A 24,783-nucleotide genomic window follows, 5' to 3' on the forward strand; every position below is an offset into this window, starting at 1 on the left:
CCTTGCTCATCATTGCTGAATAGCAGCCAGAACCTGGTGGTTCTTTACAGAGTCCAGAGGTACATGGCTCAGAGCATGTTTAGCATTTGAGTGACTTTGCAGAGTTTTTTGTGCTACTGAATGGTTGATAGCCAGGGCATATATTCTCATTCTTTAGCACAGGTTATTTGGTGATTTTTAATAGCATAAAGTGGTTTAAAGGAGTATTTCATAACATTTGATTATACAAATAGCATTTTATTTGAATGTTAGTGTGTTTTTTATGAGAAACAACGTATTACTACTGTGAGTGATTCTGTAGAGCAGTGGCTGTCAACCATTTTCATTTGTGAACCCTTACATTCCTAATGGAGGTGCAGGACCCCTTTGAATAATAAGTGTGGGTATTCACATACTTCTGATTTATGATGGTCGTCTTTCTCAGACCTCATAGAATATAGTCTGCTGACCCTGGAGGGTTTGCTGACCACAGCTTGAAAACCACTGATGTAGAGCTATCCGTGAGTCTTGACAATGCAAAGTTAAACTAGTTACAGCTTAAAATGTACTGAATCAACCAAACTGCAGGTAATAATCCTATTGTAAAAGTCTTTATAACACTGTAGTTAATGGTAGTTACTGCATTCCACTTAAAACTTTACTGATCTTGTATAAATATAAAATGTAATCAATATAAGTGATTTTTCTCTTGTAGTTTTAACTCGGCTTTATTTATTTACGTACACAATTAAATAGAAAAAAATGTTGATGAAATATTTATGGTTATGATTTTATATGCCTGAAAATCATGAAACTTTTTATGGTTCCCACAGCCATTGTAAGTTGGCTGATTGATCATATGCAGTGTTTGCAGTTTGCTCTCTCTGCCTGTTTAGATTATTCCAGAAGAATTATTACCACTGTGGCCAAGTTATGGTTCCCATAACCACCCTAACTTAGTACTTTATGATTTTTATGTGTTTTAAAACTTTCTGCATTAGCAGCCTTTTCATTTAATTTTATTTTTTCTTCTGGAAACTACGAGAAGAGAGAAGCTACCTTGGCTCTTGTTCACTTGGATAACAGGGATTTAAAGGTGTGCTCTAGAAATGCTTAAAAATATAAAAGTGTATTTTCTTCAGTCTGATACCTGTACATGCAAGTATCTGTGTGCTCATTACCTTGCCACTCCAAACACTGGTTATTCTGAACCTTTTTATTCCATAATGAGCTCTATTTTTTTGAACATGTGAAATGTGCATTGAGGGTGTCCTAGGCCCAGGACAGCCTCTGAAAATCAACATTTAGATTTAATGAACCACATTCTGTGCAGCATTGATTGATTTACTTGTCAGGCTTGGGAAGACCAAGGCAGGTGAAAGTTTTGGACTTTCTTAGTAGTATTTCTAAGAAGTAAAACTACATAGAAGGTAGGATAGACTTGCACTTTGTAGACTAGCCAAAATTTGAACGTGTGTAATATCACAAGCTTTCATGAGTTGAGCAGATCCTGTGAAAGGACGTACACAAAAGTATGTTTAAGAAGGAGAGAGACATTTTGAATACGTAAGCAGAAGAAAGGGGCAGATAGAGGGAAGGAGGGAGAGAATAGTGTTGAGAGAGGCAAAATATATCCATAGGAACAAAGAAATCACAAAAGCTAATCCAGGTAAGGGATTAAGAATCCATAGTCCCTGTATAAACTGTATTTAACGCTATCCAGTTTGTGTGATTTCTTGTTCTGCTCTTCCTTTTCAGATCTCTCTCTTTTTTTCCTTTCCAAAGATTTGCTGCCTGAGAGCAGCCTCCCTTGGCCAGCAAAATTGTACCCTTGCACCCTCCAGATAAACTGTGGCTCCATCCTGTGCCCTGCCCCCGGGCTGTGCAGCCCTTGCCCCTAGCCCTATTTCCTCCCTCCCTCACTACAGAGGCTTCAGTCTGTGTTGCCGCCTCCCCTCCCCCCCCGGCCGACAGACTTACCAGCTGGATGCTGCTGTTCTAGCTGCTGAGCTGCATATCGGCAATTGGATCAGTATTGGCTGATATGTTTGGTTAATCATCGGCCATCAGTATCGGCCCGGAAAATCTTTATCGGTGCACCGCTAATGTTGTTAGCTGGAAGCTTGTTAATGGATCCCAGTTCCTTTAAGAAATCTGTGGTGACTGTCAAATAGCTGGCAGCTCTAGTGGTGCATGAGAATAGGATAGAGTCAGCATGACCAGAAAGTCCCTCTGATGATGCCAATGCCAATGGGATGTCCTGGGTTATAAGTAAAAATTGCCCAGCATGGGCTCTTGGGAGGTGTAGAAGTAGTATCCTTTCTGGTGTTTTCTGAGGTAGAGCCTGTATGAGTTCCTCGTGATAGTGTGCTACAGGGGTCTTTGGTCAGGAGTTTGTCAAACTAAGACACAGATGACTATTGGAATAACAGCCTTCTAAGGCAGTTCAGAAAAATAGTTCTCAGTTATCTTAACATTATTCCCTCTTTCCTAGCTGTGGAAGGCCATCTTTGAGGTAGAACCAGTGAAGGTTTTCTCACACCTGCGTTTCTTCTCCTCATGTCCCCCACCCCTTCCACCTTTCTTCTCATTGGCTGAAATAGAGATGGTAGGGGATCTCCTATTACCAAAAGGCAGGAAACTTTTTGCTTTAATGGTGGAGACACAGGTGGAGAAGGGGAAAAGAAAAGAGGAGTCAGGTATGTGTGGCTTTTTTGAGGACCGGTATTCCAGCTTCATTTTTTTCAGGGGCGTTGGTTGGGTGTCAGATACTGTAGGAGAAAGTACTTGGTGGTTAGGCACTTTCCTCAGAGTCAGCTTCTCCAGGGTTCTCAAAGAGCTGCAGCGCAGTAGACATTTAGTAGTGGGCCTAATGGATTTGCTGTTACACAGATTTTTTGGCTGCTTTCTTTTGATGTTTGGGGGCCACAAGCATCGTGGATGATACTTTAGCCAGGAGACTGATATAGCAGTTGTACAGATGCAGAATGGCTTCAAGGGAGGGATGAGGATTCTTCTTTCCTGTCCTATACTGTCTCAGTTTCTGAGGAGCATCCTGACACACAGTTGTTTTTACATTGTAATTGATGCGAGCTCTGTGTAGTACAAAAGCTATTTATTTCTATTGCAGTGGTATTTTCTGAAAAGGAGCCGCAGGTTGATAGGGAACAAGAACTAAGTAAGGGTAGCTGAGCAGAGTTTCATTCATGTGTTCTGGAAATCATTCTTTTCTCTGGTTTTGACTTATAATGTCTTTTCTATTCCCCATGTGTTCCTTCTTAATTTTAAGGGGTATTAGCAACCAGTGAATATTTGGGAAGTTATGATATAAAACAGTCAGTTTGAAAATATCTAAAGGATTGGCAGGCCATCATTAGCAGCAATCATGACTGAAGAGCAGATCATGTCAAACCAACTTTATTTCTTTTTTTGACAGGGTACCCAATTTGGTAGATAAAGGGAATAAGGTAGCTGCAATGTACCTAGGCTTTACTAAGGCTTTTGGGTGCCTACATTTGTGCAGTGAGGCTACTCTGACTTGCTGTAATGATTGGGCCTGAGGGTGGGGAGAAGAAGCTGAGCCGCTGGGGGGGGGAGGAGAGGGGAGTGGGGGGCAATGGGCCTGAGCCAAATTGGTGGCGGTATGGGGGGGACAGGAGGAGTGGGCTTGGAGCTGATGGTGAGGTGGGGGGTGGGAGAGGAGTGGGACCAGGCCTGAAGGGGAAGGATTAATATCCCACTTAAATTCTAGTTCCTTTCAGTGGATTCCTTTAAATTTTTTGTGTTTAAAACTCATGTTCTGAGCTGATACAAGATATTTATTAATTCATCTGTCATTGTTTTATATTTAAAATGTTTGTTTTAGTCAATAGTACCTGGTAATTCCAGTCACTGTATATACATTGAATAGATAAACTTCATTTCCATGCTCAACCTTCCATGCTGAGCTTATTGGAATTCCAGTGTTTAGGAGTTTTTAGCAGTATGATAACTACTTAAAGGAAGATCTGAGCAGAAGCATATACTTGTATTACATTAGACACCAAAGCACTGATGTTACTTTGCACCTAGTTTGTCATATGCAAATCATAAGACATAAGGAAACATTGATATCTCAGCATGAGAACTGTTCAGAAATGCTTATGAATAATACTATGACTATACAAAGCAGTATTTTGTTAGTCAAAGATAAATTATAGTGCCTGTATACAACCTGTTTATTTCACCTCCAATAATTAGCTTTTTGTGGGTATTCTGAAAATGAATGATCTGGTAATATATTTTAATGTTTTCTATTCTTGCTTTGTCTTCATCAGTGTCAATGGCTACATAAACCATATTATATCTTTATAGACCTTTTTAACTGTGTGCAGAAATTGAGATGCTGAGATAATGTGCAACATGCTTTAATTTCTTTCTTCCCATACCTTTTATTACTTGTGTTTATTTTCACTTCCCTACTTTTTGTGTTGAATGACACAGCTGCTAGCTGGGATGATAGCAGAGCCTGCTTTTCTCTCTGAGTATACTATCTTTGCTTTGGATCCCACCAAACAACCTAAACCACAGACTGACAATGTGGTGAGTCCTCTCAGTCCATACAGTGCTGCCTTTAACAGGGGGAGGAGAATCCCTGTAATTCTAGGAGGCAAAACTAGTGCTGCTTGTGGCTTGTATTCTTATGAAGACCTCTTAACTATCCTGTTGCTAACCCTGCACTAAAATTCATGGGGGTAATACTTGGTAGCTCCTGGCTGGTGTGCTGTGTGGTGAACTTTAGTTTAACATTTAAAAAAAAATTAACATTGTTTATGTTAATAGAAGAAGCGGCACTCTTCCACACGAAGGCAATTGCCACACAAGTTGATATAGATTCCTCATCTGGAATTGGTTAACATTTGTCAGCTTTGGGGTGTGTGGTTTTTTGTTTTTGTTTTTTTTTGTTTGCCCTTCCAAGAAATGTAATAGTTTCTAACCTGAACTGAGATTTTTTTTTTCCTTTGAGTAAATATCACTCTTCTTTTTTTCAAGTATTTCACTTAGGTTGTATTCTTCATAGTCACAAGAATAGATACCTCCTGTGCTCCAATAGAAGAACATTTCTGGAGGCACAGCAACTGAAAATTTACAATTTAGTAAGGGTGCAGCTCATCCCATCCCATACTTGCTGCCTAGCTTAGTGAGAGAAGAAAAATCACAAAGTGGTAGGAGATAAAAGTATAGATAAAAAAAGGGGATGTGGGGCCTGGGACCCAGGGGCATAATGGGAATGTTGCTTTTTGGTTAGCTCTTAATTTTAAAAGAAGCTGTCCATTACCTGTGTTCTAGTGTAGTAGGAAGGCCTTCAAAGCTAAAATATTCTTGGGTGGAATTGTGAATGTAAGAGAATTCATGGAAGAATAAGTGCACTAATCTGTTTGTTTCCTGTTCCCTGTTTTCCAAAATTTACTTTCAGTCCCAGAATACCTAGATTTTTCTGGAAGAAAAAAAGTGTTTGTTAGTAAGATAGTTAACAGTTTTTAGAAATTTAAATTATCGTAATTTTCAGGCTTATTGTTCTTTTCTGGGATGAGTGGTTTTTGTTCACATCTCTACTCTGTATTTTTAGTTCATTTTCTGACTCTGGCCTCACTACACCAGTTTGCAGTTACGTTATCTATGTAACTAAGGGTTAGAAATTTAAAAGAGGAAAATTAAGGAATTTAAACTTAAGGCTTACCTTTGGGTGGGAAGGGGGATAAAATGTGAGATGAGGGCTTACCTTTGGGTAGGAAGGGGGATAAAGTGTGAGATGAGGGGACTTGAGGGAGTATCTGTGTAGGGCAGGGGTTCCCAAAGTTCTTATGCTGCAGCCCAGCAAGCAGACCGTAGCCCAGTAGTCACAGTTGACCATTGCCAGAATTTCTAGCCGGAAGTCAGGTAAGGATACCCCTACCACCTGGGCAGGGGGTTTGCAAACCCTCTGTTGTTGCAGGCCCTGTGGTATGAGCCATGGCCTCTCTGGCCAGTTCCAGGGGACTGTGGTTTGCTGTCCCACAGCCAGTTGTGGTCCAGCAGCCTACCTGCTGTGGCCTGGGGCTTGAGAACCCCTGGTTTTAGGGTATAAGGGCCTGTATATGGTTTAATTTTACTTTTGATCTTTATAGAGTGAGACATCTCTAATTTACAGTAATGAAGACTACTGGTATTTTACCAGTGGTGTGGGAACCTCTCACTTATTCTTCACTTCTCAGGTCTCTTCACAGTGCCAGACTAGAGTCTAGCTCAACAGGGTTGTTTCCCCCTGCTGATTCTCACAGCCATTGTGCTGACTGCCTGGTTGTTTTAATCATTGCAAGATTACCCAACTGTAGAGAAAAGTAGTGCCACAGGAGGGGGCGGGTTGGATGCAAAATGGCAAGATAAAGGAGAAACAGCACAGCAGGGGATAGCAGAACTTGGATGTGAAATCCTGGCACCAAGGAAATTAGGCAGGGTGCTTAACAGTCCATCAGGTTAGTCAGCACCACTTCTAGCTTGGTTCCAGGTAGGTCTGCCCCACCTGTGCGGGGGGGGGGGGGGGGGGGGGGGGGGGGGGGGGGGAGGGGAGAAGAGAGGCAAGCTAGCCCCCTGTGTGCAGGTCCAAACCCGGCACCTGTGAGATCAGAGCTAAAACCTGCAGGACCAGACTGAGAGGTGGGAAGTGTTAGCAAAGACCTGACAGTCATCACACATGCTGCAGATGAAGCTGTCTGCAACTTCCCTTAGCAACACCAAAGAAGGCAGGGAGTTACATTTACATTATAAAGCAGAATGTGTAAAAGGTGGGAATACCTAAACAAAGCCTTTGTGAATGCCTGGTGGTAAGGAGACGCTCTGCCCTCAGGATTAGTAAAACTAATTCTTGTCTTCCTAGTTTACATTATAAGTTAGAGTAATTTGTGTATGCTGTGTTTTACTGGGCTGTATCTTAGCTTAGGCGAACATTTTTGGTAGTTTCCTGTCTTATGCTTTGCTAATTACTGTGTTCAATACATGCTTGCTTCTGAGAGAGGACTCTTTCCCCCATCCCCACTTCTCAGTCTGGCAGCAGCTGCTCCCTCTGCCCCCAGGCTGGTGGCTGGCATCCCATGTGTTGTGCAAGCCCTGGCTGGTGCCTGATCATGCCCCCTCTGTTCTAGCAGGGAGGAATGAGAACCTTGGAGGGAGTCTCTCTTCCTTTCCTTTTGGCAGTGGCTGGCAGGCATGCTCTAGCACTCCCTGGCTTCTGGCTTGAGCCACTGCAGGCATGTGGCTGCATTTTGTGGTTTAACAGAATGTCTGTCCAGTTAATCAGTGTAAGGATGCACAGCTCAGACTAACCTGCAGGGAGTGAATCAGTCCAGGCTTGGGCTTTTTGATTGTTTGTCCCTAGCCTAAGAGAGAGACCTGGACCCCCTCAAATGAATGTTGTGCTTGATGCCTAAAATGAGCCAGACCGTACCATCTTTGGCTCAGGCACCCATTAGATCTATTTGAGATTGAAGGTTTAAGGGAAAGTGGCAAAGACCCAAGGGCCTTAACTGTTACCACCCCAAATGACCATCAGTACTTAACTCCATGAAGAACTGGACACTACCATCCTTCAGCTCAAGCTTCCCAGTGGACTTAAGCAAAGACCACAGAGGCTCAGTGGCCTCAATGCACAGCCATCTGTGCTTGACATGCTATTGGGCCAGGCAACACCACTTCCAACCAAGGTGGAATTTGACAGACAGTTCCTGCCAGCCAGTCCCAACTCTGGCTAGGGTTTGCTGTGTGGCCGATGGTCATTACATTACTCACCCAGGGCAGAAGAGGGTACACAGTGGCACCCTTTCAGAACTAAAAGACCCACACCATTTGCCCTGATCATATGCCATTTTAATACTATGTTGCTTGTGGCTGGCAATGAAGGCTCGTCAAAAAAAGGGGTCTGTGTTATATTCCTAGGTGTTAGTGAAGTGTTGAGGGTCTGGGGAACCATTCCCCCGCTGGCCTTGTTGAGTACCAGATTTGGAGGCCATTCCTTGTGTTAGGCTTCAGCAGGAACCACAGGAAGATACTGTGTTCAATTCTGCTGCAACTTGTAACTAGACCATCACCTCTTCAGGAGCTGCCTGTCATGAAAGTTCTAGTTACTTCTGCCATTTACCCATGCTTCATTTCTTCACTTAGCCATTCAGAGCACTGGGCAGAAATCACATTGCATCAACATCCATTGTGGGCCTTCATGATGCTTTACTGTAATTAAACATAGGCCTGCTTACTTGTCTACAGGCTAATCGCCCACCTAGCTTGCCTTCTGCACCTTGATGTAATGATTACTAGATGCTAATCAGGTGGGAGGCTGCCCATTTATCTTCCCTAGTGACAAGGGCCCAAGTACACAACTCTGACCTTCTCTTATTGTTAGGCCAGGGGACATTTGCAAGGCATGGGACACATCTGGCCGTATCACATTCTAATATATACTCAGGGCTCAGGCCCCCACATATTGGGCCCAGGCCCCACATGGAGCTTTACACGCCATCCTCAGGCTCTGAGCCCCATGCTCAGGCTCTAAGCCCTGTCCCTGGGCTGCAGGCCTCTCTCATTGGCTCTGAGCCCCATCCCCGAGCCCCTCACGTTGGGCTCCAAGCCCTGTCCCACTACACTCACTAAATTAACTAGTATCCCCTTGCCTGGGAGCTTCCCTGACTGCTCTCCAAGGCTCAGGGCCCCCATCTGACTCCCTTGTGACCTCAGACTGTGCTGTGAGCCTGGGTGCTGCCACAGGTCCCTCCACCTGGCCTGGGCCCTGTATCAGTGCTCGCAGTGAGCCTGGGCTCCCCCTGTCCAGATCTTACCCACCAGGGGTGTGGGAGCTGGGGTTAGAAGGTGCCCCATACTTGCCTTTCACTAGGGTGGTAACTGGCCTGGCACTTCTGGAGGACTGTCCTGCCTCAAACAGTCCTGCCAGACCATTTGTCCCCAGCAGGGTGCAGCTTCCAGTCAAGCCCAGGGCCAAGAAGAGGGGCCTGCTCCATTCCCATCACCTAGCCCTTACCTCCAGGATGTTCAGCAGCAGCTTCAGCTGGGTGGTGTTCTCTAGCTGGCTGGCAGCAGATTGCTGCTCTGTTGTTCAGGGCCCAGTCTTTTTTATATAACAGCTGGGCCCTGTTTGCCAATCAGGCAGCATTGCCTGATTGGGATAACAGCCAACTGCAAGCTGCCTGATTGCTGCCCGTGTTTACTTGGTGGGCAGGCCAGGCATGACGAGGATAGACTAAAGGGCCTGAATTTATTTAGCCTCCACAAGAGAAGACTGAAAGGGGATCTGGTGGCCAGCTATAAATTCACCAGGGGGGACCAGCGGAAAACAGGTGAGGCTCTGTTGCCCCAGGCACCACCTGGGATAACAATAATGGCCACAAGTTGATTGAGAGCAGGTTTAGGCTAGCTATCGGGGTTATTACTTTATGGTTAGGGCTGCCAGGCTCTGGAATGGGTGGGCTTCCAAGGGAGGTGCTCTCCCCTACCTTGGGGGTCTTCAAGAGAAGGTTGGATAAATATCTGGCTGGGGTATTATGATCCCAGCACTCCTTCCTGCCCAGGGCAGGGGGTCAGACTTGATGATATATTCAGGTCTCTTCCGACCCTAGAAACATGAAACTATAGAGTTGGATTCCCTGGGGTCCACAGGAAGGGCCTGGCTTGGGTTCAGTCACCTTCATTAACCTCTTGGGGTTTTTTTAAGGGATTTTTGTGGGTTACTGAGACCTGCAGTTGTGGCTGGGTTTGGCAGTGTCATGTTGCTCTGGGTAAGAGGGTGGAGAGTCCTGCTGTTGAGCAGCAGGAAAGCCTGCCATCACTAGAATTGGGTTCAATGCTTGTGAAATTCCAGAGATCTTCCTTTTAATTTAGTCTCAGTAAACAAAAAACATTGACCTTTGCCCTGGCACCCTCCATCTGTGGATCCCAAAATACTTTGCTGATAGGAATGAGCTTGACTTTGGAATATATTAAAATTGCTGTAAACTAGAACTGTGTAATGGTCCAGTTTTTAATACCCAAGTAGTATGTAAAATTAGGCATTAATCCTTTCTGCACCTGTCACTAATGCAAAACAACACTTCAGTTCAAAACAGCATTATTGAGATGAACTTTTAGTTGATAATTACAGTAAAGAGCTTCAAGTTGTAGTAGATATCTTGGGCTGTAAATAGACGTTGTGTTTATATATGTGCTTTTGCTGACTGCCTAGTGGCAAAGGAGCAGCAATACAGCTTGGGAGGTGTGTAAATGATTGTGCCACCTTGTTCTGATCCAGGTCAAACTCCAAGACAACCAGGGCAGCCTCAAATGACTGTCTGTTTACACAGTCTTGGTTTGAACTTTGAAGCAGCATTTCATAGCAATCTCTGTGGAGGCTGTTCTTTTGTCAGATCTTTTTTTTAAATAAATATACAGATATTAATTTGAATTGATAGAATCAATTTAAGCTTCCTTGCTAAAAAAGTGTGCTTACATTTTTCTTTTTCCAGAACATGTACTGAAACTGTATGGCTTCGTGTTGCATCCATTGATGGTCACTGGCATGTCTTATGTCAGATTCCTGTTGCCTTTGGGTGGTCTTCCAGCGTGGCACTGAATATAGCATTTGTGTTGTAACAATAATATAATAGAGGGTTTATTTTATTGAGATCTCCCTAGCTCTACCAACTTTATGGATAGAAAATGAAAATTAACAGCCAAGGCAGTTGTTATGGCTGCCTTGTAGTTTTAAATAGGCAGAGTGAAGCATGCTGGAAATTTGAAGTTAGGTGGAGAAGTGTTGTAGGGATAGTTCAGTAATAGTTCAAGAGAATTTTTAAATGCCTATTTAAAGTACAGTCCTGTCAAAGAGAACACAATATTTTGGGATAGTTGGGATAAGCCACAGAAGGGCTGTTCAGCTGCATTTCAGGCTGTACCTTTGGGTAATGCTGCAGGGACAATATGTGCCCCCTCCATCCCCACCAACACCACTGCAAAGACCTTACGTGGACTTTCGTCCTACCACTTATGCATATGACTGAAGTGATAGGAGAAGTCATGGCTGGGTGGGACCCTGGGACCAACCAATTGAACAGTCCTGACCTACAGGAGCCAAAAATGAGTGAACCGTCTATATGGCTTAAGAGTGTTCTTGTTCTATTCCAGCTCAGTTTGGATGGGTAACATTCTGTCTGGGTTCTTTGAGTGTTCTGGATTCTCTCCAGGACTACCTGCATTTCATTCAGATAGGGTTCTTTGGTTAAATATGATATCTTTTATTAGACCAATTATATAGTTGGAAAAATTGTTCTTTGCAAGCTTTCAGGCACAGGGAGAGTCTGATGGTGTTTTGTGTTCTCCTGGATGAAATAGAAGCAATTATGCAAAATATTTAATTTTTTGAAATATCCCATTCATGCACTCCTGCAGAAGCCTCTTCCACTTGATGGATCTTTTGCTTTTCTCATGTGTTCCTCCTTTACCCAGTAGAATTAAGTTTTATGTTAAATTCATGGCCTAGTAAGCTGTTGTGATGATATCTGAATACCTTTATTTTGCGTGTTGTGTCAAAGTCAACATGAAGATGTGTGGGAAGGACTTGTTACTAAGAACAAAACAAAAAACCCCCCTCCTCTTTACATTTTTAATGTTTTATTTTAAATGAATGCTTCATTTTTGATTCTTTTGGATATATTGTAATTTCTTTCCTTGAACATCCCTCACATCCTTAAGTTTTTAGTATTTTTACTACTTCAGTCCGAATAGCATAAAATGTTTTGATTTATACAGCTAATCTTGCAGAGAAAGGAGGGGAAGGGAAATTTAAACTATTAAAGATAAAACTTTTCTTTGATTGCTTTCTGTTGCTTTCTCATTTGGAGTTGAGGAAGACTTTTAAATTTTGCATGCCATATGTTTTCTGAAAGTATCGCTTTTTCTGTGAACTTTGAGTCTACAAACACTTGGTTTGCAATGTCAAACCAAGGTTCATTTTTACATAGCTTTTCTCCCCCCTGAATGTGTGGATATTAAAGAAAATTATCTACTGTTCTCAGCCCGAGTGTTTGTAAGGGAAATATTGGTCACTGATGCAGGGATCTTGGTTTTCTGTGATTAAAAATTGCAAATTCTCTGGTTAAATACCCAAAATCCATGATAAAAATTAAAGCCCCACAAAGCCCCTCCCAGTGCTGCTGGTACCCTGCACTCCCCTCCCACTATCTCAGCAGCCCCCCAGACTGGACCCACTGACACCCACCCCAGCAGGTAAAGCGTGTTGGGGGGGTAGGGGCGGGGCAGGGTGGGGGAAAGGGAAGATGCTGGGAGGGTAGATCAAGAAGTGGGGGCGTATGCCCCTGTGCCCAGGAGCAGGGCTGGGGGGTAAGGGCAGGGATGCCACTCTGTGGGCCACACGCATGACAACCGGCCTGACGGGAGGTTCGCACATGGAGGCTGCCACCGCAACTCTGCCACTGTGCCCTGCGCCACCATCCCATGGCCACCTGAATGGCTTTGTGGGCAAGTGGCGCAGGGTGCAGCAGCAGCAGTGCAGTGGTAACCACCGTGTGCAGGCCACATATGTGCTGCCCGGCCAGAGGGTGAAATGGGGGGCTTGCATGCAGTAGCATGCTCCACAACTGGCTGCATATCTCCATGGCAGCGTGGGATAGTGGCGGCTGCATGCAGGTTGGGGGGTCTTTGTGGGCAAGTGCTGCCACTGCGGAGCCATGCCCTTTGCCCCTGGATCCTAGAGGTAAGTGGGGCTTCGGGGCTGTGGGGCAGGGCTGGGGAAGATGGTTGGGGGCTGAGGGAGCAGGGGGTGCTGCTGGCCCCAGGCGGCACATCGCAGTGGGGGGCAGGGCCAGGGGGTGAGGGCAGGGGTGCCCCTCTGCAGGGGCTTTGTGGGCAAGTGATACGGGGGCAGTGTGGTGGTGCCTGCCATGTGCAGGCCACTCGCATGCTGCCTGGCCAGCTGCCCGAGGGACAGGGAGATGAAGGCTGGCATGTGGCCAAAGCAGAGCTCTGGCTGACATTGCAGCCATGGGGAGGGATGGGGACGCGGGTGGGTTGCTGAGGCTGGGGTTGGGGCTTGGGCTTGCATGCAGCAGTTGCTGCCACTTACTTGGAGGGTTGTGATGGTGGTGACAGCTGCTGCCTCCAAAACCTCCCACTGCTGCTGTGGAGCCGTGCCTGGAGCTGTGTGGATGGTGGCAGCAGCATGGGGTGGTGGTGGCCGGGCGGCACGCAGCCATTCTCAGCCCCACCACTGCACTGCTGCCACCGGCTGCACAGCTCCAAACATGGCTCTGCGGCAGCAGCAGGAGTTGCGAAGGCAGCAGCTGGCACAGGAAGCCACCGCTGCTGCTGCTTGCCTGTGGGGCTGTCAGTGCCAGTGGTGACGGCCACTGCATACGAAACCTCCTGCTGCTGCTGTGTAGCTGTGCTTGGAGCTGTGCGGCCGGCTGCCAGGCAGCAGTGGCAGCATGGTGGTGGCTGAGCGGCACGCAGCTATTCCCAGCCCCACCACTGCATTGCGCCACTGCTCCCGGCCGCACAACTCCAAGCACGTCTCTGTGGTGGCAGCAGGAGGTTTTGTACACGGTGGCCATCGCCAGTGGCATGGGCAGCCCCACAGGCAAGCAGCAGCAGCCACCCGTGCCAGCAGTGGCTGCCGCTGCCTCTACAACCTCCCGCTGCCGCCACAAAGCTGTGCTCAGAGCTGTGTGGCCAGCGGCAGCAGCAGAGTGTGGGGCGGTGGTGGGGATGGCTGTGTGCCACCTGGCCACCACCACGCTGCCGCTGCTGCTGCCTGGCGGCCGGCCGCACAGCTTCAGGCACAGGTCCACGGTGGCAGTGGGAGGTTTTGGAGGCAGCAGCTGTCACCACTATCACGGCCCTCCAAGTAAGTGGCAGTGGCCGCTGTGTGCAAGCCCAAGCCCCAGCTCTACCCTATGCCTCCATCCCTTGCTGTGGCTGCAGTGTTGGCCACAGTTGTGCTCTGGCTGCATGCCAGCCTCCCTCTCCCCCTTCCCCAGGCAGCTGGCAGTGCGGCATGTGTGTGGCCCACACATAGCGGGCACCACCACACTGCCCCCCATTGCTTTCCCACAAAGCCCCGCCGCAGAGGGGCACCCCTGCCCTCATCCCCCAGCCCTGCTCCCAGCTGTTGTGTGCCACCTGGGGCCAGCAGCACCCCCCGCTCCCTCAGCCCCCAACCATCTTTCCCAGCCCTGCCCCACAGCCCCACTTACCTCCATGCTCCAGGGCAAAGGGCGAGCCTGATCCTGGCCTTGGCTGCCTCAGAGGCTCAGGCTCTGCCCCTCCCCCTCCCTCCACCTCTGGCCAGGGCTGGGGGTTTCCTGCCCTTTTTGCAATTGGCTCTTGCAGGCTGGAGTTGTGCCAGCCTGCAAGATTTCTTTGCAAAAGTGGAGAATCCGTGGATTTCTCTGCTAAAAAGAGAAATCCGTGTTTTCTCCATTTTTCCATGGGAAATGGAAAACCCAGATCCCTGCTGATGAGACTTCCTGCTATCAGTTCTAGTTGTATTTTGGTAATTTTTTTCATGAAGAGTTATGAGTATAAGTTCTAATAGGAATTTAAGAAGAGATGTCGCTGTCTCACTAATCTGTGCACACAAAGCTGCTTTGTAGTTTTGTATATTTCAGCAGTCTTTTTTTTTTTTTGAAACTTAACATACTAGCTGCAGTCTGCATGATGGCACCTTAATAAAGAATAAAAAGAAAGTACTAATTTTGTTTACTAAAACATTTATAAGGACATAAGTTGACTGCTGTCTGTAATAAATGCAGAAGGCATTGTTCCTTTCCTTGATATATATATATATATATTTTTTTTTTTTCACCATAGAATGTATCTAAGCAAACAGCCCCCAGATTGGCAGACAACAATGACAGTGAACCATCTTCCCCCCAGGTATGTTTTTGTGTACCAATTCCATTGTGTTAAAGTTACAGATTGACATGACTTATGTTTGCATGTTACATCTTCATACCAAATGTAAACATTTTAAGCTCCACAGCTCAGTGATGGGTGGCAAGATTTTTTTAAGGTACTTGTGGAAGGGCTATGAAAGATATTTTGGAAAAAGGAGATACGTTGAACTACTTAAGTTTGCTTTTCTTCCAGTAACACATTTTAATAAAATAGGTACCTCTGGAGACAGGTCAGTGGCCTTACCCCAGATAACTAGGCTATTATTTGTGGATTTGACTAGCATAAGAATTCAGTTGTGCTGTCTTCTATCTTTTTTTTTCAAAAGCCTGAAAGCACATTGAATGGATTCAGAGCGGTTTTTGTATCAGAAGAAAGTTTGATTATGTAAAGAGGAAAATGGGTGCTGAATGAAAGTGCAAGACTGCTTTGTTTTATATAAGTTTAGAAGATATTGAATGCTGCTAAATAACTCCACTCAGGTGATGAAAAATCCTGTATTAAAAGTATAGAAGTCAGTTTCACAAAGACTGAACCAGCAGTTTTCAGCTGGTGTGCCATGGTACCCTGGGGTGTCCTGCTATCCTTTTAAGCATACTGCAAGATGCAAGGAGATAAGCATTCACTGGTCTCTGCCCCTGTGCAAGGGGATAAGCACGTGCTCCTCCCCACATCAGTTCCCGACCCTTCTCTGAGGAAATAGTCACTGTAATAAAATAAATTTAGTTTTTGAAGTGGTGTGCCACTAAATTCAGATAAGTTTGAGGGGTGCCTTGCATCCCAAAAGATTGCAAACCACTGTATTGAACATTAGTTTACAAATACTTCTAAAAATAAACTTGCTGTCTGCGTTGCTAGAAACATAAATGTGTAATGCATTGTAACGCTGGTATAAAGTATTGTTGTTTTAATACTTCCTCTTTTTGGCCTTATATTATTCTACTTTTTACATCAAATATTACGTGCAAATATTAGAGGCTTTTGTTTATAAACAAAGTAGTTGGCTTCCTTGTAATGAGGAATTAAGTATTATAAATTATTGCATAATCATAATTTTTTTATAAACATTTAAGTGTTTGGTTTGGAAGTTTAATTCAGAGTAATAGGGCAGCGCTCAGTTTAGCTTCTTTCTGTGAAATCATTCGTGAAGATGTTATGTTTTCAGTGTTTTTATACTTTACGTCTTTATTAAATCCAATTTCTTGAAAAGTAGTGCCAAAGTAATCCATTTCTTTATTTTTGCAGTTGAGTGATACTCAGTCTTTTGCACAGAAGCTTCAGCTCCGGGTTCCTTCAATGGAATCTTTGTTTCGAAGTCCAGTAAAAGAGTCCATATTTCGTTCTTCTTCTAAAGAGTCCCTGGTACGAACATCTTCAAGAGATTCACTGAATCGACTTGACATTGACACCGCTAGTCCCACATTTGATCCACCCTCTGATGTTGAAAGTGAGGCAGAAGAGTCGCTGGGAAACATGGACAGCCTCAGTAAGGAACAGTTATTACAACGGTTGCGAAGGATGGAACGTAGCTTAGGCAACTACAGAGGAAAATACACAGAGGTCAGAAAATGTTTCTTGACTTTCCTAAAGAGGGGAATGAAGAGGGTGATGGCAATGAAGGCTGAAAGGGTGGAAGAAATCTTATCAGTTTAGTTGCAGTAATTGAGTTTTAGGAAGAAGTGTACTGAATATTTATTGGTTACTACTGAAAGGAGTAAGATGCATGTATATACAATTTATAAAAAAAAAAAATAGGCATCAGTAACAATGATGATTTTCAGTTCAGGAATATGATGATGCAATTGAAAATGTTTTCACCGGTTTCCTAGCAAGTAGCTATAATCCAATAAGCTAAGACTTTAACCAGATACACATAATGAGTTTTTAACTCTAGCAACAATTTTTGTTAAAGTTAGGGTTTCTTTGATCCATGCAACTTTGAATATGGTCTGTTCATTAGCACCTAAATTCTCTCTGTAAAAAAAAAAATAAAAAATAAATCTTAGTTTTCTTTTGAACTGGTTTCATTATTTATTTATTTAAGCTGGTCTGTTTTATGGGACAGAACAGCATGGGATATATGTTGGCATTTCCAGACAGCCTCCATTTTGTGCTTCTATTAAGATATAATTTCAAAGGACAGGACAGTCTTAAAGGGAATGGTGGTAGTATTAAAATTTTTGAACCAGTGGGAAGCTTGCAAGGCCAGATGACACAGCTCTTTCAGCTGGATCTGGCCTGTCCTCCAGAGGTCAAGTACCACTGTTTTACAACCGTGCATATAATGTTTTTCCCCCTGTTCCCAGGGTCGTGGAGATGCTTAAATTTTGTCTCTTTCTCTGATGCGGTGTATATGGATTAAGTGGAATACTTGCTTAGGAGAATCATTCTCAGGCAGGTTGAAAAGGCTATCTCAGACTTTTTATTTTGAGCTGACAGTCAAGGAAGAGATTTGATCTTTTAATGTTATCTAACATGATCTAAAAAAGATTAAAATTTTGAAATGGGAAGGTAGTTCTGAAACAAAAGCTACTTCAAGAGATTCATTGAATCAACTTGACATTGCAATTATTTTGAACTTTTTTTTTTTTGATCAAACCTCTTGAATTTGTTGAAATGGAACCAAATTACCCCCACCCCTCCTTGGGAAAATTCTCAGCCAGTCAGTTTGAAAAGTTCACATTCTATTACTGAGTCCCATTACTACATTGTTGGCCAGCTAACTTTGAAATCCTTGGGTGAACATCACCAAATTTTAATTAAACTGAATAATGCAATTATTCATGAAGTCTTTGTGGACTTACAATGGGAAACTTGATCTGTTTACAGTCTCTCTTTGTCTAGCACTTTTGCTGGGTATATGTGAGGTGGGTGGTAAGTTATTCAGTGCTGTAGGAGCTCCTGTTTGCGAAATGTTTAAATTTATGTACGTGCATATAGTTCTGTACAGTAAAACATTTATTGTATTGTAAAATTTTAATTAATCTGTTATGGATTTATCCAGATACTTTTTTTTGACTAAACAATTTTAAAGTTTAGTCAGAATTCTATGAACAAGTTCACTTGAAGGTGATATAGGTTCATAAAGTGATTTAAATTTACTTTAAGTTGATAAGAGGAGCTGTTTTTAGTTATCACTATGCTTTCTTTCTGTATTTTCAGCTAGTAACTGCCTATCAAGCTAGCCAGAGAGAAAGGAAGAAGCTTCAGGTAAGAGTTATTGTTCATCCCCTATTGCCTGAATATTGTTCTGAATTTTTTTAATGTTCCTTGTGTAGTAAAATATACTTGCATTATACTGGCAATCTTAAAAATGTGAGGTAGAATAATCTAGTTTTAAAAGCAATATTTAATTTATTTGTGGGCTACATCATGAAGAAAAAAAAGACGTGTATTAAATAAACTGAATTGCCTTTAATAAATGCCTTCCTCAGAGGTGGTAAGTAAAGTGAGTGTATTTATATCCAGTATGGATTACAAGACTATCTAGTCTTCTGACTTTTTTTCCATACTACTTATACTTAAAAAAAAAAAAAAAAAAAAAGAATCAGGATATTCTTGTACTGTGTGTAATAGTGTGTCTGGTCTCCTGTGTTGTGGTCTCCTTGCCATTTTTTTAATAATATAATTCTTTCCTAGTGTTTATACATCACAAAATGTAGGATTGTAATTATCATATTTATCTGAATCCAAGATGACTTCAAATTTAAGATCCCCCCCCCCATTAGATCTATACATGCAAAAGGGTATAAATGTATTATATATGTCCCTGTATAGAATCTAATTATTGTCTTAAATCTGTGCCACCCCTCCCCCCCCCATACTGCTACTGCAGGAAAAGCTGCTGGAGGAGGTGCAGACAGCCTGATCCTTGCCTGTTGCTCCCCCAGCCGCTGCCTCCCCTTTCCTTGTATTTGTATTCAAGACAGGGGGCTTCTTTCCACATGTTGAATGTGGGGAGGGAACCCATCGTGAATTCAAGCAAATATGGTAAATAAATCTAAAACACGTACCTACCAGTCTAGTAGGCAAATTTTGCACTCTTGAAAATTTGCTGTGGGAAGGGACATCACAGTTATTTCATATACTGCGCCAGTAGGGGCCAACCTTTTTGGTAAGCATACCACAAATTAGCTCTGTGCATTCCAAGTGCCGCTCCAGTTCCTTTCTTCTGCCTGATCTGCTGCTCTGTTTTCTGCTGCCTGTCTGCTGCCTATGCCCTCCCTTATCTACTGTGTGCCCCACACAGAGGGAGCCTGTGCCACTTGTGGGATTCATGCTGCACTTGTCCACCTCTGCACTGCACTACTCGTACTTAATGCTTCAGAGGAGTCTTAGGGGGTTGGCTTGGGTTCCAGAGGGTGCTTTTGTTTCTGGAATTGAACAGGAATAAGTGCTTTTTGAAGCCTGCCTAGCAAGCGCATAGCAAAAGTAGGAAGAAAATAGAAAACCATTGCATATCCCAGAGGTGACTAGCCTTCAGGAAGCACGTCACAAGTATCATAGGCAGCCTTTGTGTGGCACACAACAGACTAGGAAGGGAAAAGGTAGTGCAGCAGAGGTAGTGTAAGAAGCAGAACAGCAGATTGGGCAAAGGAAAGGGATCAGAGTGACACTGAGGGAGGAAACGGGAAAAATTGGCACACCTGCCAATAAAGGTTGGTCCCCACTGACTTATCCTATGGAGGAAAAAATAATAGTTGTGGGGGGCAGGGGTGCTAAGCATATATATAGAACTGTAATTAAAAATAAAATAAAAACATCCTCCTTGTGAAATTGAAATTAAACTTAGAGAAACCCTTAGGTTGAAAGGGAAAATGAAACATACATTAAAAAAAATCTCCAGTGCCTCAAGGAGAAAAAGAAATCGTGAGAGAGCATCTAGAAAAGCTAGGCAATCTAATGGAGAAGAATACATGGTATAAAATCAAAAGTTCAAGTAAAAATGTACAACGGAAACTCATTTTGTACAATTAATCTAAATAATGAAGCACAAAAGAGACAACTTTATTTTTAGGATGGTGGCTCTTTGGCATGCTGGCTGCTTTCCTGCTTTCTTTTGTTGTGGGGCCTGATGCAGGAATTAGTGACCTTATAACACTGCTTAGAATTTTAAAGTAAGCACTTCTGTACTAATACTTGGGCGAACTAAAGTAGGCAGGTGACTTAGTTTGCAAGGTAGAGAGAGAGAATATAAATCCTTAGGCTATGCATAAATATTTTCAAAATTATTTAAAAAAAACTCTGCTTTTCCTTTTTAAGGGTATACTGAGCCAGAGTCAGGATAAAGCACTTCGACGAATTGGAGAACTACGAGAGGTAACTTCTGTCATTGGCTGAATATTTTATTTGTACAATATGTACAGAGGAGTTTTCTTTAAATATGCATCTTGCTTTTCCATTTGCGGTATTTAATTATTAAAATATCACTGACGTAAGTGTTTCTTTACTACACTGGATTTTTCTTTACTATTTCTGTCCACTTTTGCCCTTACCTTTTTCTTTTTTTTTTTTTTCAGCGCGACCATTGCTGTATTACTCTAAAACAAAGTACTGTTCAGCACTGATTAACTGTGTTTTCCTGTTAAGTGTCAAAGGAAAAAAGGGCATAGATAAACCTCAATTTAGAAAAGAACGGTTTCTAGGATGTGGTAGGTTTTTTGTTTTTGTTTTTTTTGTGGGTTTTTTGCAGTATTGATGTAGCATAACAGCAGTTGAAAATTAAAAAAAAAAACAAAAAACCCTTTCATCTTACGCCTAGAAAATGGGATTGAGTATTATCTTAATGGGCATTTTCCAAAGGTGACTTGAAAATCCATTTTGAATAGCTGAGGCATAGTGAGCTCATTGAGCACCTGGGATGAGGTGGCGGCACAGGGGTATGCCTCTGACCACTATAGCATATGGATGGATGTGACTGACAGGAAGGGAAGACTTAATTTTCATAGAACCCCTGAATTAGAGCAACTCTTGGAGCCACTCTAATTCATGCCTCCCCTCCCCCACTCCCAGAGCATGTGTATAAAAACCCCAAGACTACAGATTCTTATCCCATTAGCTTTTAAAACCCCTGTGTCCCTCTGAGTTAGCAGCTTTGTTTTCTCTCTCCTACCCACCCTTTCCAGTACTTCCCCCGCCCCCCCCCTTTTTATCCACTTTCTTCCCTATCCTTTATATTCTACGCAGTGCTTTTTGTTTAAAAGCTCTGCTTCCTGTGGTCCCTTCACAGTATCTGAAGAAGTAAGATGCTGGTTATGAAAGCTTAAGCTATGCTTCTCTTGGAAATCCACTCTGTCTTCTGGTTGACCTCAGTAACCGTTTTACATAAAATTATGAGTACTCTGTTAACCTTTTCATTTGAGAGACCTGGGAATGAGTGGAAGTTGAGATCGGCCACTATTGTTGTTAAAGGGATATCAGGTTAGAATACAAGTGTTTTGGTTGTGCTAAGGCAGTACTTGTAGCCTGCTGCAACTGCTTGTGTTCACCTAATCTGTTAATAACTTTGATGTTGGTCTCTTGTCCAGTCCTCAGTTCCCAAGGATGGCTGAATGTGGAGGAACAGTTTTCAGGAGTAGGCCTGAAAGAATCCTATTGCAAGTGTGAATTTGATCAATTGATAAAGGAAGGAGAAGGCCTGGTTTTTGTTTTGTTTTGTTTTTTTGTCGTAAAAAAAAAATTGCTATTTTTGACTGGAGATATAATTGTAAAAACTGGAACATTTTATATGTATGGTTTGTTACAAAATCAGCATTCACTTTTGAATAATGTTCTAGACGCAATGAAATTGCAAGCACATTTAAATAATATTTCAGTCAACCTTTTAAATACTTGCTTTTAGATTTTCATATTTTTACTTTATGATATTGTTGTTCTATTTCTAACCAACCTTTTCATTTTATATTTAAAATGCATCTTTGTCCCTAGGAACTCCAAATGGATCAACAAGCCAAAAAACATCTCCAGGAGGAATTTGATGCTTCATTAGAAGAAAAGGATCAGGTTATTAGTGTCCTGCAGACTCAGGTAACATCCAAGAAATGCTCTTGAATTATTTGCTGTGATTATCATGAGAAATTTTTGCTTCTTTACTTGTAAGACAGACATTTTCACCTAGGTATTATAACTCATTGGTGTTCCATAAAGCTGCGTGAACTTTGTGTAGTGATCCAGAAGTAGTAAAAAGGTATAATACTAGCAATTGTAGTTTTATGAAGTCATATTCATTCAAGAAATATACTTGCCTTGTGATGAGCAAGTCAGATACCCCTTCTCATTATGGCCATGAGGTGAGCAGATGTTCAGTTATGTAAATTTTCATGAGGCTTTTGCAAAACTGATATAGTGGAAGTGTCCCATTTCTTTCCACATATCAGCATAATGGTGTTTTTAGGATAATTGGAACAGTAACACTGTTTAAAAATGTGTTGTGAACATTGCGTCAAAAAGAATTCGCCTTTGTGTTTGAGCTACCAGTTTTACTAAAACATCTTGCTATTTTGAAAGGAAAACAATAAAGAAGTATTTGTATCTAGTATTGCTTCATTTTTCACCAAAAGGATATTTTGTTTAGGTATCCTTGCTGAAACAGCGGTTACAAAATGGCCAAATAAACACGGAGCTACCTGAGCCAACTGTTCAGTCAGAACCAAATGCTCAAAGTCGAACAACAGAAATCAATGCACAAAATGTGTGGGAATCGGGAGGTACTGGTAGGCATTTTATTTTATTTTTTTTTTAAAGAGGCTTTGGAGTTGATGTGGGTAGAAAAGATCCTGGCAACTTGGAACCCAGGCTTTTGCATTAAAGAGTTTCTCCAGAAGGAGATGGTCTGTTCCAAGATAACATAGCATGTCTGAAGTTACATGGGAGTATGGGGGAGAGGTTCAAAGATGTTCTTTGACTTGATTACGTGATTATTTCTTGATTTCTAGAGAGGTTGTCAGTTACCGTCTCATTTTAATCCTTGCCTTGTGAAAGATGAAAAGGCAGTGCTCATTTATCATGGTGTCTGGACTATTAAATTGTCTGATTTGCAGGGCTTACAGAATCGCAGAAGATTAGGGTTGGAAGAGACCTCATTAGGTCAGCTAGTCCAATATTCTGCTCAAAGCAGGACCTTCTTCAACTAGATCATCCCAGCCAAGGCTTTGTCTAGCCAGGTCTTTAAAAACCTGCAAGGATGGAGATTCCACCATCTCTCTTGGTAACGTTTTGCCCTGCTTTACTACTCTCCTGGTTAAAAAGTTTTCCTGATATCTAACCTAAACTTCCCTTGCTGCAACTTGAGACTGTTTCTCCTTGTCCTGTCATCTGCCACCACTGAGAACAGTTTAGCTTCATCCTTTTTGGAACCACTCTACAGATGTAGTTGAAGGCTGCTGTTAAATGCCCCCTCAGTCTTTTCTTCTCTAGACTAAATAAACCCTCAGTTCCCTTAGCCTGTCTTCAGAAGTCATATGCGCCAGCCCACCAACCATTTTTGCTGCCCTCTGCTCTCTCCACATCCTTTCTGTAGTGGGGGTCCTAAAACTGGACACAGGATTCCAGATGTGGCCTCACCCATGCTGAAAAGAGGTGAATAATCACTTCCCTTGAATGCTGGTAATGTTCCCACTAATGCAGCCCAGTATATTGTTAGCCTTCTTGGCAACAAGGGCACACTGTTGACTTATATTCATCTTATTGTTCACTGTAATCCCCAGATCCTTTTCTACAGAGCTGCTAGTTAGGTACTCTGTTCCCAGCTTGTACTGGTGCATGGAATTGTTCTATTCTATAAACTTCATGAGGTTTCTTTTGATCCGATCTTCCAAGTTGTATAGGTCTCTCTGAATCCTAGCCCTACCTTCTAGTGTATCTATTGCTCCCCTCAACTTGATGTCATCTGTAAACTTGGTGAGGGTGCACCCCATCCTATCTTCCAGATCATTGATGAAGGTATTGGGCAAAATCTGCCCCAGAACTGACCCCTGGAGCACTCCACTTGATACCAGCTGCCAACTAGACATTGAGCCATTGATTCCCTTTGATCCCGATGATCTAGCCAGTTTTCTATCCACCTTATTATCCTTTCATTCAACCTGTACTTCCTTAGCATTCTTGCAAGAATGTTGTGGGAAACGATATCAAAAGCTTTGCTATACAAAGGTATATTACATCCACTTCTCTCCCCCATCCACACAGCCAGTTATCTCATCATCATAGAAAGCAAATGGGTTGATCATACCTTGCCCTTGGTGAATTCATGCCAACTGTTCCTAATCACCAGGTGCTTAGAAATGGATTCCTTGAGGACTTGCTCCATGATTTTTCTAGGGACTGAGGTGAGCCTTATCAATCTGTAGGTCTACAGATCTTCCTTCTTGCCTTTCTGTAAGATAAGCTCTATATTTGCCCTTTTCCAGTTGTCTGGGACCTTTTCTGACCACCACAATTTTTCAAAAATAATGGCCAGTGGCTCTGGAATCACATTGCCAACTATCTCAGCACTCCATATTGTTTAGCTTTTCTGAATAGTCTTAAACCTGCCACTGTTGGCTGCTCACCTTTTACCCAAATTGTGCTGTCAGGTACAGTAGTGTGGGAGTTGACCTTGCCTGTGAAGACTGAAGAACATTCTCAAGCCCACCAGGGCTGTGCTTTCAGGCTGAAACTCAGGCCTACAGCCAGCATTGAACTCACAATCTACTCATTACTAACTTAGTAAGCAAGCTGCTGAGCAACAGAAGACCTACAAATGCTTTTAATAGGATTATGCCTGGGCTGTAACTTTTGTAACCAAGAGACGTTATTGATATACTAGTGAATTGCCCGTAAAAATGACTGAGGGTGGGT

The 24,783-nt window shown here is 43.0% G+C and overlaps 1 protein-coding gene across 5 annotated transcripts in view; it reads left to right on the forward strand.

Moving 5' to 3' along the window:
• Positions 1 to 24,783, forward strand: part of GOLGA4 (golgin A4) — a 99,057-nt gene that overhangs the window by 15,137 nt on the left and 59,137 nt on the right. For 2 of the 5 annotated variants that reach the window (XM_019538198.1, XM_019538210.1), the window contains exons 3-9: positions 4,462 to 4,560; positions 14,863 to 14,928; positions 16,192 to 16,506; positions 18,109 to 18,156; positions 20,209 to 20,265; positions 21,874 to 21,972; positions 22,520 to 22,658. In XM_019538198.1, the coding sequence (XP_019393743.1) occupies positions 4,462 to 4,560; positions 14,863 to 14,928; positions 16,192 to 16,506; positions 18,109 to 18,156; positions 20,209 to 20,265; positions 21,874 to 21,972; positions 22,520 to 22,658 (823 nt within the window). Of the gene's footprint in view, positions 1 to 4,461; positions 4,561 to 6,641; positions 6,655 to 14,862; positions 14,929 to 16,191; positions 16,507 to 18,108; positions 18,157 to 20,208; positions 20,266 to 21,873; positions 21,973 to 22,519; positions 22,659 to 24,783 lie in introns of those variants that run through there. The other 3 variants (XM_019538205.1, XM_019538216.1, XM_019538214.1) reach the window with 3 other exon arrangements.

This window comes from Crocodylus porosus, unplaced genomic scaffold (genome assembly GCF_001723895.1).
Source record: "Crocodylus porosus isolate Cpor-Errol unplaced genomic scaffold, CroPor_comp1, whole genome shotgun sequence".
NCBI classification, from domain to species: domain Eukaryota; kingdom Metazoa; phylum Chordata; order Crocodylia; family Crocodylidae; genus Crocodylus; species Crocodylus porosus.